The sequence below is a fragment of the Theropithecus gelada genome, chromosome X (assembly GCF_003255815.1).
Source record: "Theropithecus gelada isolate Dixy chromosome X, Tgel_1.0, whole genome shotgun sequence".
Lineage (NCBI taxonomy): Eukaryota > Metazoa > Chordata > Mammalia > Primates > Cercopithecidae > Theropithecus > Theropithecus gelada.
Window position 1 is genome coordinate 120,917,632 of NC_037689.1, and position 16,273 is coordinate 120,933,904.

General features: G+C 40.8%; 1 protein-coding gene across 2 annotated transcripts in view; it reads left to right on the top strand.

Moving 5' to 3' along the window:
• Window positions 1–16,273, top strand: part of GRIA3 (glutamate ionotropic receptor AMPA type subunit 3) — a 315,030-nt gene that overhangs the window by 222,231 nt on the left and 76,526 nt on the right. For both annotated transcript variants that reach the window (XM_025373321.1, XM_025373320.1), the window contains exons 8-10: window positions 3,823–3,927; window positions 4,245–4,352; window positions 5,533–5,739. In XM_025373321.1, coding sequence (XP_025229106.1) covers window positions 3,823–3,927; window positions 4,245–4,352; window positions 5,533–5,739 — 420 coding nt within the window. The remainder of the gene's footprint in view (window positions 1–3,822; window positions 3,928–4,244; window positions 4,353–5,532; window positions 5,740–16,273) is intronic.

Sequence of the window (16,273 nt, forward strand, 5' to 3'; positions counted from 1 at the left end):
AGTCCATTTACATTTAAGGTTAAGATTGTTATGTGTGAACTTGATCCTGCCATTATGATATTAACTGGTTATTTTGCTCGTTAGTTGATGCAGTTTCTTCCTAGCCTCGATGGTCTTTACATTTTGGCATGTTTTTGCAATGGCTGGTACCGGTTGTTCCTTTCCATGTTGAGTGCTTCCTTCAGGGTCTCTTGTAAGGCAGGCCTAGTGGTGACAAAATCTCTAAGCATTTGCTTATCTGTAAAGGATTTTATTTCTCCTTCACTTATGAAACTTAGTTTGGCTGGATATGAAATTCTGGGTTGAAAATTCTTTTCTTTAAGAATGTTGAATATTGGCCCCCACTCTCTTCTGGCTTGTAGAGTTTCTGCCGAGAGATCTGCTGTGAGTCTGATGGGCTTCCCTTTGTGGGTAACCCGACCTTTCTCTCTGGCTGCCCTTAAGATTTTTTCCTTCATTTCAACTTTGGTGAATCTGGCAATTATGTGTCTTGGAGTTGCTCTTCTCGAGGAGTATCTTTGTGGCGTTCTCTGGATTTCCTGGATTTGAATGTTGGCCTGCCCTACTAGGTTGGGGAAGTTCTCCTGGATGATATCCTGAAGAGTGTTTTCCAACTTGGTTCCATTTTCCCCCTCACTTTCAGGCACCCCAATCAGACGTAGATTTGGTCTTTTTACATAATCCCATACTTCTTGCAGGCTTTGTTCATTTCTTTTTCTTCTTTTTTCTTTTGGTTTCTCTTCTCGCTTCATTTCATTCATTTGATCCTCAATCGCTGATACTCTTTCTTCCAGTTGATCAAGTCGGTTACTGAAGCTTGTGCATTTGTCACGTATTTCTCGTGTCATGGTTTTCATCTCTTTCATTTCGTTTAGGACCTTCTCTGCATTAATTACTCTAGCCGTCAATTCTTCCACTTTTTTTTCAAGATTTTTAGTTTCCTTGCGCTGGGTACGTAATTCCTCCTTTAGCTCTGAGAAATTTGATGGACTGAAGCCTTCTTCTCTCATCTCGTCAAAGTCATTCTCCGTCCAGCTTTGATCCGTTGCTGGCGATGAGCTGCACTCCTTTGCCGGGGGAGATGTGCTCTTATTTTTTGAATTTCCAGCTTTTCTGCCCTGCTTTTTCCCCATCTTTGTGGTTTTATCTGCCTCTGGTCTTTGATGATGGTGATGTACTGATGGGGTTTTGGTGTAGGTGTCCTTCCTGTTTGATAGTTTTCCTTCTAACAGTCAGGACCCTCAGCTGTAGGTCTGTTGGAGATTGCTTGAGGTCCACTCCAGACCCTGTTTGCCTGGGTATCAGCAGCAGAGGCTGCAGAAGATAGAATATTTCTGAACAGCGAGTGTACCTGTCTGATTCTTGCTTTGGAAGCTTCCTCTCAGGGGTGTACTCCACCCTGTGAGGTGTGGGGTGTCAGACTGCCCCTAGTGGGGGATGTCTCCCAGTTAGGCTACTCAGGGGTCAGGGACCCACTTGAGCAGGCAGTCTGTCCCTTCTCAGATCTCAACCTCCGTGTTGGGAGATCCACTGCTCTCTTCAAAGCTGTCAGACAGAGTCGTTTGCGTCTGCAGAGGTTTCTGCTGCTTTTTTGTTGTTGTTGTTGTTGTGTAGCTGTGCCCTGTCCCCAGAGGTGGAGTCTACAGAGACAGGCAGGTTTCCTTGAGCTGCTGTGAGCTCCACCCAGTTGGAGCTTCCCAGCAGCTTTGTTTACCTACTTAAGCCTCAGCAATGGCGGGCGCCCCTCCCCCAGCCTCGCTGCTGCCTTGCCGGTAGATCACAGACTGCTGTGCTAGCAATGAGGGAGGCTCCGTGGGCGTGGGACCCTCCCGGCCAGGTGTGGGATCTGATCTCCTGGTGTGCCTGTTTGCTTAAAGCGCAATATTGGGGTGGGAGTTACCCGATTTTCCAGGTGTTGTGTGTCTCAGTTCCCCCGGCTAGGAAAAGGGATTCCCTTCCCCCTTGCGCTTCCCAGGTGAGGCGATGCCTCGCCCTGCTTCAGCTCTCGCTGGTCGGGCTGCAGCAGCTGACCAGCACCGATCCTCCGGCACTCCCCAGTGAGATGAACCCAGTACCTCAGTTGAAAATGCAGAAATCACCGGTCTTCTGTGTCGCTCGCGCTGGGAGTTGGAGACTGGAGCTGTTCCTATTCGGCCATCTTGCTCCGCCCCAATAGATGACTCTTAATGAGACTTAAAGCCCTAGCTATTTTCACAATGAAGGCTTTCCTTAATAAGTTCCTATTGCCCTTGTCCCTTCCTAACTCTTCTATCAGAATTCAATGCTCAAAATAGAGTATAAAGAGCCCTTCGTGCTCACACTATATATCAGTCTCATCCCGCTGGATAAGTAATTTCTATCTCAACAAAGGTCCTTTCTCTAACTAGAAGTGTGATGCCACCTTCTCTGCAAGCCTAAGCTAACAACAGTGCTTAGCTTTGTTGGAACCATTGGACAATCATCTTGTTTTCAGTTCATCACATTGGAGCATTTTCCTTTCCATAGGAATTCCACAGTCTCCTACTGGTGGTGAATAAGCCCCTTTCCCTTTAAAAAAATGTTCCCTAATATTTGACAACATTTTTCTTTCTGCAACACAAACCCACTGCCACCTCTGACTTGTTTGACAGTTTGTCATTTTCTATAAGTGATGAAAAACAATTCCATTCTTTCATACTAGGAAAATGAGATATATCCTTTCTCTTTGAAGCAAAGTCTTTGACCTTTACTTGCCAGATGAGTAATGTAAGTGGTTAACAATAATGACTTATATTTGTAAAGGGTATTTCATCCAGTGTCCCTGCACTGTAAACTAGGTAAAGAATCTCTCTACTTAGAAGAGATGGCCTTTTATTAATTCATAATACTGAGCTCAGGCCTAGGAAAAATTGTGCCATACATGAAATCAGCATTTGGCATCCCAAACAAGTGTTCTGGCTTCCAGTTCTTCTATCTTTCTTGTCTAGTGCTCCATATTCCTGACCCCTTAGGCTTAATAAATTTTATCAGTCTTTGAATTACCCCTCCATGGCTTAGCTCTCTTGTCTGTTACCTGTCTGTAGCTGAGTGTAGGTCAAATAAGAGGGAAAGCTCATCCCTGTCACCGTAGTAGCTGGTAAATGTGTAACTCTCTCAAGAAACAGAACTAAATCTATTTGGTTAACAATAATTAATATAGCTAGCATGTGTTCTGATGCTTAATAGATAGATATATATATATAGATATATATACACACACATATCTATCTTCTCTAATCCTCTCAATAACTCTGAAAGATAGGTACTACTAGGATTTTCAATCTTACAGATTAAGACACTGGGGTAAAAAAGCATTAAGAACATGCCGAAGGTCATTCAGTTAATAATTGAAGCTATGATATGAGTCCAAGTGCAACAGTGCCCATGCTACTGAAACCAGAATATGTTCAGATATGGGAAATATTAAGATAAGACACAGCCATGGTCCCCAAGGAACTCAGTTTAGAATACATTACCCTAGTTAAGGGGATAGCCTGCAGAGTATTCTCCGAAAGGGACTAGTGGAAATTTCAGGTCCTTGAAAAAGTGGCAGTAGAGCCCTCATTGTATTATGTAAGTAACAGCATCTTACACCTACTCAATGCTTCAAAACTAAAAGGCATACCAAGAAAATACTGTGGAGGAAATGAAGATCTGTATAGACTTGATCTGGTGGATAGAACTCAATGACTTGCAATAATAATTCTTCAAGATTCCAAGATCTATCAGTAGACCTCATCCCAGAGACTTAGAAGGCAATAATGCCGCGTTATTTTTAAATTTTAAATTTTCTCTTTCTACCAGGTGCAAGTACAAGGAATGACTGGAAACATCCAATTTGACACTTACGGACGTAGGACAAATTATACCATTGATGTGTATGAAATGAAAGTCAGTGGCTCTCGAAAAGTAAGTAACCAAAACAGACATTTAAAGAAAAGGGCTCTTGAAAAAGGACAGCATTTGGATGCAAGAAAATAAGTGTTATTATTTTACAAAATATCAGTAAGGGTGAGTGGAATATGGGAACCTCCAGGATGAAGGAATAGCACATCTGTGTGTGTGTCAGTGTTGGGGGTCCTGATGGGAATGACAAGACATGGGGAGACAGGATGTCAATCCTTATAGAGCTCAAGAAAGTTTTGTTCCACAACAGCACTTGAATTTCATGCAGTACTTTTTTGAGGGAAAAATAGGCATCCAGGTCAAATGTCTTCTGTTTCTAGGCCGGCTACTGGAATGAGTATGAAAGGTTTGTGCCTTTCTCAGATCAGCAAATCAGCAATGACAGTGCATCCTCAGAGAATCGGACCATAGTAGTGACTACCATTTTGGTAAGTGTGAACAGTAGGTAGGTGGGTTTTCTGTCCAGCAAGACTTCTGTTTTCTGAAAAGTATTTTTCCATCAGTAGAAAAGACCTCAAGTTCAAACAGTAAAAACTTCCAACAGGGAAGCTCAGGAAACTCTCAAAGTATCTTACCATGATGATGAACAGAATGTCATTTAACAAAAAGAAAGAAAGAAAAAGAATAGGAATTTAGAACAGTTTTAGATTATCATTTTCGTCTTTCTCCCCGCCTCCATGCCCGCCCCCATAGGACTGATGCTTCATCTGGACTTGAAACCTAATTCTTCATTGTGGGGGAAGCAGCATTGTGTGGAGGAGAGAGTATATTAGGATTCTAAAATTAGGTCTACCACTAACCTGTAAAACTGTGCAAGTCACAACTTCTCTGAGCCTCAGGTTGTTTTTTCTTCATTTATGAAAGGGGTATAATACTCATCACCTACCCATATCATAAGCCCATTTCAAGGCACAATTCACTACATGAAGAAGTTTTCTGCAAAACTCAAAGCACTTAAAATGTGAGATAGTATTCTCATTTAGTTTTAAAACACTTTTCTAAAAGCTGGTTTTGTTTTACTGAATGAAGTACAAACCTAGGTTAAAAATAAATATATCACTAGGTGTGAAAGTATGATTTTCTGAATTAGGCTGAAGTTTGCCTTTCGTCTAAGCATACGTATCAAATACTCCCTTTGTCTTAAGTACTATACTAGGTCCTGGAGATATAAAAATGTAAATGCCACGGACCCTGACCTCACAAGGATCACAGTGCTTTCCCAGGGCTTTGCCTCAACTACCTGTGATTCCTACATAATAAATCTTGAGAAATCAAAGGCACTTCAGCATCATGTAACTAACTCTGCAAAATTTGATGAAATCAAAGACTTGATAGGTGAAAACTGGGCCGTCTTTCAAACTCTCAAAAAGAACTGAAATCCTTCTCTGCTTCCTTAAATTATCAGTTAAGCACTTCCTCCCCACCACCAAAAAAAAAAAGAATATGACCGAATGAATACTCAAGGCTCTTCTGTTTACTGAGTAACAATTTAAAGACCTTTTTCACATACCAAACCTCAATAGTTACAGAGGGGAAAAATTATTACATTTATCTTCTCTTGGAAAAATGTATAGTTGTAATCCTTTTATCTTGCTTCTGGTCCCAAAGGAATCACCATATGTAATGTACAAGAAGAACCACGAGCAACTGGAAGGAAATGAACGATATGAAGGCTATTGTGTAGACCTAGCCTATGAAATAGCCAAACATGTCAGGATCAAATACAAATTGTCCATCGTTGGTGATGGGAAATATGGTGCAAGGGATCCAGAGACAAAAATATGGAACGGCATGGTTGGGGAACTTGTCTATGGGGTGAGTTTTTTCTAATTCTGTTTTCATTTACTCTGTGCTTTCCAATTAACGAAGAAGAGAGAGTATTTAATTTTCAAGTGCAGTATTTATCCAATTGTATAGTTTACATATAGTCTACAAGAAAAATATATTCTTCTACAGTTGCACTCTGTAAAGGTAGGTTGTCAGTGGTATCCTTTGGACAACAGGATTATTTTACCAAAAGGAAAATAGAATTGGGGGATTTTATTTGGCAACATTAAGCACAGCCTGCCCTCTATTTAAAATCTGTTCCTTCTGTGTTCTCTAGCTCAGGCAGCAGAATTACCACCCACATAGTTGCCTAAGCAACTTTGCCTAAGCAACCTCATCATCTTTCCTCATTGTTCCCTCTTATCTAATCAGTCACCATGTCCTATGAATTCTACTTTTAAGTCTCTCAAATCTAGACACACTCTTCACCCCCACCACCATCACCTTAATTAGGGTTCTTAACATCTATCAGTCATTTAACTTGTTACCCTGCGTCTGTTCTTACCCTGGCAAATTAGATCTCCACATTACTGTAATTTCCCACTTTAAAAATCAGGATAAAATTCAAATTCCTTCACATGGCAAATAAGGCACTTTATAATCTAGCACCCGCCTACCTCTCTAGCTTCCTCCTGTACTCTTTCCCCCTCACACCCAATGTTCCAGCTATAGAAAAGTAAGTGTTGTTCCCTGAAGGTGCTGAGCTCTCACTTAGTATAAGCCTGGAAGTACTTTTGCGTCTCTTCAGCAGCTAATACCACCTACTAGTCCTCTGAAACACAGCAGTGATACTTGTTTCAGAAAACCTTCTCTATTCGCATCTACTTGCCTGCGGTCTGGGTTAGGTACCCCTGCTTTTTGCTTCCTCCCTTTCCATATTCATATAGGACTTCTAAGCCTGTATTGTAATGATCCATTTACAAGTTCCACTGTTCTACTAGACTATGAACTCCTCGAGGACAGAAGATGTAGCGGATTCATTTCAATATCACACAGTCTGAAACATAGATGTTCAATAAATACTTGCTGAATTAATGAATGAAAAATGAACAGAATGGTTCTGCCAGGGGCTTATCTATAGTCAAGTGCAAAATAATTAATATGGGCAATTAGGGCTTTTAAGAAAGGTACAGTGGTATCTTCAGAGCTCCTGGGTCACTTAGTATTAAATGGTTTTGGCCTCTGATTGTGAATGTTATATCTTGGGCAGCTTAATGAGGCACAGGGAAATAAGCAGAACTGGACAGAAAAACTGCCCATTCAGTAAACCAGTCACTAGAGAACTAATCCAAGTGCAGGGGGTGGTGGCAAAGGTTTAGTTCTAGCAAACAAAGATTACCTGTAATAATAACTTTCTGTCTAGACAATACCTAGACTAAGTAAGGGGAAGACAGAGGAATCTAGGAGGTGGAGATACTGAGAAGTCCTAGCTTGCAAGAAGCAAACAACCAGGTTTATATTTATTGGACTGAGGTTCTGGAGAAGGACTCTAGTGCTTGGGATGGAAACCAGCAAGAATAAGGTATAGCTCTCCAATCATACGAGAGTACTGGGGTTGCTAAATCAGTTCTTGGAACAGGCCTTTGGGAGGAACCACAAAGTCAGAAGCTCATTTCTAAAAATAAGGGCACAGAAAGGTAACAAAAATGAGGCTGGACCCCAGATATAAAAACTGGAGCACCATCCTCTAGTCAGACAAACAGCAAAGCAACTTGAACCTCAGCCCCCATCTATGGGCCTGGAGCCATTGTCTCCTGTCTTGGGTCAAGATTGGTCCTGGGAACTGGGGCAGGGCTAAGTGGCAGATGAGATTCAAGTGAATCCAGCAGTAAGAAAGAGAAGAATTTCCAATGCCAGTGCAAAGAGGGCTGAACAAGTGGCAGAGCATCCAGTCATGATTTCTGAGGACTCTGAGAATCTCTGAACCATCTTGACACAGTTCTAATCTTTTACAAGTCGTTGATAAGGTTTTCTTCTCTTTCATGTTCCTCATCTCCCCAACACTTAGGCTCCAAGAGGTCTTGTCTTGCTTACAGCTCACTCTTGCTCTTAGCACAGTACCTGATACATAGTAAATGCTCACTTTTTGCTTTAATGAATCAACGTCTGGCATACAGTAATACCTAAGCCAATATTCATTAAATTGAGTACATGGTGGGATATAATCTTATAATATTATTATTACTATTACTACTACTACCATTACTACTACTATTACTACTACTACTACTACTATTATTAGCTACCATTTGTTGCATATTTACTGGCTACCAGATACTGTGCTAAGTGCTTTATACACTTTATGTAATTTACTCCTCACAACATGCCTCTGGAATGTGCCATTATTAAACACTTTCCACATGTGAGAAAATTGAAGCCTAGAGAGGTGAAGTCACATGCCAAAGACCAAACAGTTTACAGTGACTATCTTAGTTTGTTTGGACTGCTATAATAAAACATCATAAACTGGGTCACTTATAAACAACAGGAATTTATTTTTCACAGTCCTGGAGACTGGGAAGTCCAAGATCAAGGGAGATTCATTGTCTGGTGAGGGCCACTTTCAGGCTCATAGATGGTACCTCTTCCTGTGTTCTCACATGATGGAAAGGGTAAGGGGTCCCTCTTGGGCCTCTTTTATAAGGATACTGTAAGTTTCATTTATGAGGGCTTCACTCCCATGACCTAATCACCTCCCAAAGCCCCACTTCCTAATACCATCACCTTAGGGTTTAGGATTTCAACATATGAATTGGTGGGGGTGGAGGGATGTGGGGACACAAATATTCCAACTGTAACAGTGACACAATAACTTTAACCCAGGTCTTTGACTCTGAAGTCCATGCTTTTTAACCATTACACTCTGTCCAACAGCCAAAGTGTGGTTTCAGGCCCATCCCATTCTGAAAGATAGCTGAAATTTATTAGAAAGGCTTATGGTGCCTTAGTCATTCTGGAGAGAAGAGTGGTTGGCCACAGCAGCGTGGCAAGAAATTTAAGGCATAAGTGTCTTTTTATTTCATTTATTATTTATTTATTTTTGAGATGGAGTATTGCTCTGTCACCCAAGCTAGAGTGCAGTGGCATGATCTTGGCTCACTGCAATCTCTGCATCCAGGGTTCAAGTGATTCTCCTGCTTCAAGTTCCTGAGTAGCTGGGACTACAGGCACCTGCCACCATGCCCATCTAATATTAAAAATATTTTTTAGTAGAGATGGGGTTGGCCAAGCTGGTCTCAAACTCCTGACCTCAAGTGATCCACCCGCCTCAGCCTCCAAAAGTGTCGGGATTACAGGTGTGAGTCACCGCACTCAGGCTAAGGTGTAAGTTTCCACTAGCCCAGGTTATCTGATGTGAGCTATACCATGAACTCTACCACCCCATCACAACTGAATGACCATATTTCACCTGTCACTCTCTGTAAGTAGATCACTGCTCTCCTGGCATTGAGGAAGACATTACACACAGTGACATAGAGCAAGGCAGATTTATTGACATTGTTCAGACAAAGACTAATTTTCTCACTGGATTTGGTTTCTCCTTCGGCATGTTCCCTGTACTGCACTCATTTAATCTCCACATATCTCTTCCTCATTCCAGTTTGTCTATTTGTGAGTGAGGGAGCTTGAGTATTAGAGTCCCTTATTTGTTTAGCAACTTAGATGCCTTCTCTCTACTTCTGAATAGGAAAAGTGTTCCTATAGGAACCTTCCCATCTTTTCCTTTTAGTTCTTTCTACTAAAGACAAAAGCAATAGCCAGGGAGGCTCTTACAGAAATGTCCTCCTCCTTCCCCTGCCTAAAACAACTTTCTGATGCTTTCTGGGCTTATAACAGGAGGTGATTCCAGAGAACTACAGCAAACCAACCCATCGGAGAAGACAGGTTGGAAAGCCAAATTCCATTTTCTTCTAAAACCTGTGGCTATGAAAAATAGACGTTCTTATCATGCTTGGAGTAAAAGCTCTCTGTTAAAGAGGATGATCTCATGAGCTAAATGTGTCTTCATCTTCATTTAGAAGTTTTAGTCTTTTGGCATTGGGAAGTTTTCAATTTCTCTATCAATGACAGAAATGGAGAAAAATGAAAACACAGGCTTTCATTTCTGGCAGGCCTGGCCTCTTGTGGTTTGCAAGTTGCTTTAAAAAAGAAGAACTGAAAACCCCTAATGGTTTCTCTAAGTTCTTAATGAGTAAAAAGATGGAGAACAGGGAAATATTTCTTGCAGTGAACATGAAACCTACACAGATAGGCACTGCTTTATCTTAAGGGTATTTCTCTTATGCTTTTAGTATGTAAAACAGAGCAGAGTGGAAAGAATGAAAAAAATCAGAGATGAAGAAAGCTCTGCAAGGGAGATTTCAGTGTCAGTCATAAAGTCTCAAGAAAGAATCAAAATGAATTAAATTTGTTAAAGAATAAAGAAGCCAATCAGCCTGTTTTCAGATGATTTATAAATAGGTTTTTCCTAAAGAAATTCAAATCAGGTTGATGTTGGGGCACCTTGTATCTCTAAGAAGGCTATTTTTGAAACAAACCTCAGTAGGACACAATGTGCCCCATTATGTAAGCCCTTCAGAACATTATGGACTTGAAACTGTCCACCTGCTTTTAGCAGTTTTGATTTTGAGTTGGATGTCTGTAACACCACTACATGGTAACAGTCCCAGATCAAATGGCTTACAGACCACAAGTTTTTATGGCTTCTAAATACCATATGTTTTGAGGGCACTTTAAAACAGCATTTTTTTTGCTAGCAGGGCTCTTAAACATCCTGAATCCTACCTTACCATTCATTTTTACAAATGCATATGGGGACCAGCCAAGACAAGACATCAGAACTGCCCCTCAGGTAATCAGGAAACCAAAGCCTGATAGAGGACACAGGTACAGGAGTGGCAGCAGGATTGGACAAAGTCACAAAATCCCACAACTTGGCAACACAGGTTTTGTGACTCATGGTCTAGTGCTCTGTCCACTGGGTCACACTGGCTCAGTTCACTAAACTTGTCGGATTATGGGAATATTGGTGTTGTATCAATCAGACATAGCATCCCCACCTGGCTCTAAGGGGCTTACAATCTAGTTGTATTATAAACTTTTCCATCTAAGATACTCATTTTGCTTTTTTTTTTTTCATCCAAGATACTCATCCTGCTTATTTATGGCCTCCAGGATAATGTAATCCACATTTCTAGTTATCACTTGAAATATTTGAAAACCCAATATAGACAAGCTGGGGGTTCTGCCCTTGTAGAGGAGATAGGATCTAAGAGAAAAAGAGAGTCAGGAGAAAGGCTAAAAGGAAATTGAGGCTCCAATTAACAGAACACCTCCCAGTGGGCAACTGCCATGTTCCTTATGTTCCTAGCACTTACAACTAAGGATAAAGAAGAGGGGGGTTGTTTTGGGAAAGGCTTGACAAGCTGCTACTTAAATTGCTTCTTCTGACTTAGAAGATAGCAGAGAGCCTGGGGGTAGTAATGGGGTTGCAGGGATGGTTGATTATAGGTCATATTCCCTGGGTGTCTCCAGACTCCTTCACGCTCCCAGGACACATGGCAACTTTACAGATACTATTTGCGCTGACATTTCTCTGCCTAGAAGAAATTATCTCTTAGGTTGTCACTATCCTAAGCTGGATTCATTTTCCATTAAGAAAGGCAGAGAGTCAATTTGTCCTTCCAGCTAAAAGTCAGAGAAGCAAGGGTCCAGTAACAGATGCCAGATATTCTTCAGGTGATTATACTGGGCTTTGGCAGAAGGGCCGATGATTTGATAAAAGTGCCCCCTCCTTCAAATGATGCATGTGAACTCCAGGAAGGAGCATTAAGGACACATGAAGTATGCCGTTCTAAGCAGAAAAAGTGGGGAAAATATTTCCAGCTAAACGTAGTCTCACAAGGCCTTCATCCAGCTTCAGGGACACTTTTTTATCTTCATATTATCTTTAACTCTCTCAACACCCCAAGAACAATAGATCCAGTCTGGGATACCTGTTCTGGATAAAGAAATTAGGATATTCTGTTGTGACACTGCTTGATGTTGCACAGATTTAAATAAGCCTCATTCTTTTCTCCAGATCTTATCAATTGCAGACAGTAAATGTCCCATAGAGTACTGCCAATAAATCAGTTTAAGTCTTGTCCCCCAGCACACAGCAATTATATTCCTATTGTCTAGCTTGATTCTGCCCCACTCCTGTTTTCAACACATATCAACTTTCCAAAGGAAATGTCTGCCAAAGGCAGCTAGAGCCTTGTGGCTGATACAGGGACAAAGGGTCAGGTCATGTCTGCTTCTTCTCTTGGATAACATAACATATAGTACATTATGATTACACATCAATACATTGTCTACTCCCTCTCTCCTATCCCCTTCCTTGCTTTCAGAAAGTACTTTAAAATGGTATCTGACAAGCTCCTGCTCATTTGTAGTCTCAAGGTGGGTTACAAGTTTTGTATCAGATAATCAGATGAAAATTCTTAAAGATATAACAAGCTTGCAATCTCAAAGAATTTTTTAAATTACGTTTAAAGTCAGCATCATCTCTGGCTAAAATCTGTCAGATTCTTAAGTGCATCAGCCCTACACATATGAGTTTGTTGGTTTTTAAGTTTTATAACATTTACAACTTTGACAACCCACCTATGGAAAGGATTATAAATCCCCTCAAGTAAAATCCTCTCCAATAATGCAGTTGTTCCATGTTTGCAACTGGTGAGTGGAAAATTCAAACCTAATTCAGTGTGTTTACTGAGCCCACACAGCCACACTTAGGCTGCTTGATTAAAATACTTTAAGTAGTCAAGATGCAAGCAAAAGCACTAACAAACTCTTACTCTGTGCTCTTTCCATTTGCTTGATTTTGTCTGTCAATTGGAGCACCCTCATACCACTACCACGCACTTACCTACCTAGGTTTCTGAAAATAACTTGCCTACTGCTATTACCAGTGCAAGCAATGGCTTGAAGACAACTGGCCACTGGAGTGATTCAGGACACCCCAAGAGAGGCACTTCATTATTGAGTCAGAATTTCACCTAGCCCCATCCATAATTCTTACCACTCTCTCTCCCAGCCTCCAGCTGGCTTTCATAAGAGCAGAGACTAGGAAAGGAATTCCATTTGAAGACTTACCTTTTTCAGTTTTTCATCAGTGTGGGCCTCCTCAGTCTTTAAGTTGCCTTGAAAGTGACCACTCCCTTTACCTTCTTGCTATGGCAATCCCAGGAGAGCTCAATGGATATTTTTGGATGTTAGTTAGTTACAGGGAGGAGCATATAACTAACTAGCATCCAAAATACATATTGAGCTCTCCTGGGACTGCCATAACATGATTGCTCCACACTAATTATGACAAGCAGGTCCTATGCTCTGAAATCATCAATTATCACAACAGCATTTTTTGACATTTATTTTACGTTCAGGGGTACATATGCAGGTTTGTAACCTAAGTAAATTGCATATTACAGGGGTTTGGTGTACAAAAAACAACCCCATAAAAAAGTGGGCAAAGGACATGAACAGACACTTTTCAAAAGAAAACTTACATGCGGCCAACGACTGCCTGTGGGGATAGTGGTGATAGAGGGCAAGGGCTTCTCCAAGGCTGGCTCTGAGCTGACATGAGTTCTGCTGCTTGGTTTCTTACCAAACATTCAAGAAAGGAGAAGAGTTGCTAAGTCTCCTACCAATAGAAGGAAAGGGAGCTACAGATTCTGCCTCAAGCTGTCCTTGAGCCTTCTTCCACCAGTTTTTTGCTATTCCTTTGTCTTTTTCCATCTGTAATAGGTCTTTTTAAGGTTCATCATGGGGAATTATCCTTTTGGAGTCAGGTCTACATCAAATGAAGTACAACTGAGCACAGATTTAATGCCATTCTTGATTAGGAGAGCACCCTCCAAAACATAGATAAATTCCACATTTTTTTAAAAATCTCCTTATAAAGAAACAATCCAGAAAAAAATATGGAAATGCCAGGCTGAGGGGAATAAAAGGCAAGTGCCTAAGGGGAGCAGATTCTTCCTGTTCTCTTTTGTGATTTCAGAAGTACTTCAAACTAGGAATGGCCTTTTTTTGGGATCTGTTCTTTTGATGAATGTTCCTGGGACTCAGACAACACAAAGTCCTGCTTTATCCATCTAGCCATGTCTTGTTAGTATTTAGTGGTGCTTACCATGTAGTAGGTGCTTCAATTACCGAGTCAGAGTTTTTTTAAAGGGGTCAAGATTCTCAAACTCCTTTCTGTACCTGCTAGAAAAGAGCCCAAATTCCTTAAATTCATTCCAAAATAATTTTCTTAGGTGAATGCCTTCTTATTTCTTTTTTCTAAAACAAACAAGTAACAATTTCTCCTAGAACTATCTTTTAGACTTAAAAGATGAAAAATACTGGTTAAATTAAGTAATTAAATTCAAATGAAATCAAGTGAGAAATGATACTAGAGGGGTATTTGCATGCTCTGAGCAGGAGGCAGACATGTTGGCAAAGAGAGGAAGTGGCTTTATCTGTGAATTCTCTTGGCATGACAAAACTCTTTGTAACTGATTCAGACTCTCTCTGCCAAAAAAAAAAAAAAACCTCTGCTAGCTTTCTGGCCAACTCATTCTCCTCAGTAACCTTTTTTACTATGACCAGGTCTAGCTTCAGGCAAAAGGGTAAAATAGATGAAAATTTGTCTTTGGCTCCCTTCTAGTTAGTAACATGGAATTGGAAATTCAGAAGTTAGCCACAATGAGATGAGAGTTGAAACCATAGGTAACAATACTGAGGGATGAAAGTGAAGGACAGAACCTTAAAGAACAAACCTTCATTGATTATCTCCTAAGACAGGCACTCTGAATAGTCTCTTGGGGTACAGAGGTGCACCTTGATTGAGAGAGCAGAACTAGGAAGGAAAGTCAGAGAAGGAACATTCAGGGAGGTAGGAGGAGAATCTGGAGTCTTTCATAACAGAGAACTAAGGAAAGAGGGTACATACTGCAAAAGGCCAATGGCGTCACACAAGCAGTTAATGTCTGAAGGAAGATCTTTGGATTTAGTAGTCAAGTATATAGTTCAAGAAACAATTTCAGTAATTTGGAGGGGCTGGAAATTAAGTCTCAGGGGTATAAGGAGAAAGTGGTGTTGATATCAAGACAGTAAAGCTGTATTTTTACAATAATACTGGTGGTGTTAGGGAGAGATGTAATGTGGTTAAGAAGGCAGCAGGATCAAAAAGTGGGAGGAGTGTTTTCTGTTTCATTTTTGTTTGTTAGTAAACAGGATTACCTGAAAATGCTTTTAAGTGAATAAAATAGATCAATGATTTTCAAATTATAGCAAGCATTACAACAAACTGGAAGGCCACATGAGTCTCATCCCTCCACAATTTCTCATCCCATACCTCTGGGGTGGAGCCCAAGAACTGGCATTTCTTTTTTTAATTATACTTTAAGATCTAGGGTACATTTGCACAATGTGCAGGTCTGTTACATAGGTATGCATGTGCCATGTTGATTTGCTGCACCCATCAACTCGTCATTTATGTTAGGTATTTTTCCCAATGCTATCCCTCCCCCAGCCCCCCACCCCCTGACAGGCCCCAGGGTGTGGTGTTCCCCCACCTGTGGCCATGTGTTCTCATTGTTCAACTCCCACCTATGAGTGAGAACATGTGGTATTTGGTTTTCTGTCCTTGTAATAGTTTGCTCAGAATGATGGTTTCCAGCTTCAACCATCTCCCTGCAAAGAACATGAACTCATCCTTTTTTATGGCTGCATAGTGTTCCACAGTGTATATGTGCCACATTTTCTTAATCTAGTCTATCATTGATGGACATTTGGGTTGGTTTCAAGTCTTTGATACCGTGAACAGTGCCACGATAAACATACGGGTGCATTGTGTCTTTATAGTAGCGTGATTTATAACCCTTCGGGTATATACCCAGTAATGGAATCGCTGGGTCAAATGGTATTTCTAGTTCTAGATCCTTGAGGAATCGCCACACTGTCTTCCACAATGGTTGAACTAATTTACACTGCCACCAACAGTGTAAAAGCGTACCTATTTCTCCACATCCTCTCCAGCATCTGTTGTTTCCTGACTTTTTAATAATCGCCATTCTAACTGGCAAGAGATGGCATCTCATTGTGGTTTTGATTTGCATTTCTCTGATGACCAGTGATGATGAGCATTTTTTCATGTGTCTGTTGAACTGGCATTTATAACAAGTTCCCAGGTGACTCTTTTGCTGCTAATCTAGGGCCCATACTTTAAGAACCACTGGGATAGATTAATGGAGAAGGGAAAAATTAAAGATGTAAAAGAGACAGTAGATAGAGCTGGGTTTTAAGAAGCAACAGAGAAATATAGAATGCATGGAATAAGTTGATCAAATCTTAGAAAGTGTCACTTTCTGTGAGATGGAAACACACAGAAGAAATGTATAAAGATGCTGCAATATGTTGACAAAGTGTAGGGGGGGCACTGAGATGATAGAGCTTATGTCAAATGGCTTCTATCTTCTCAGTAAAGAAA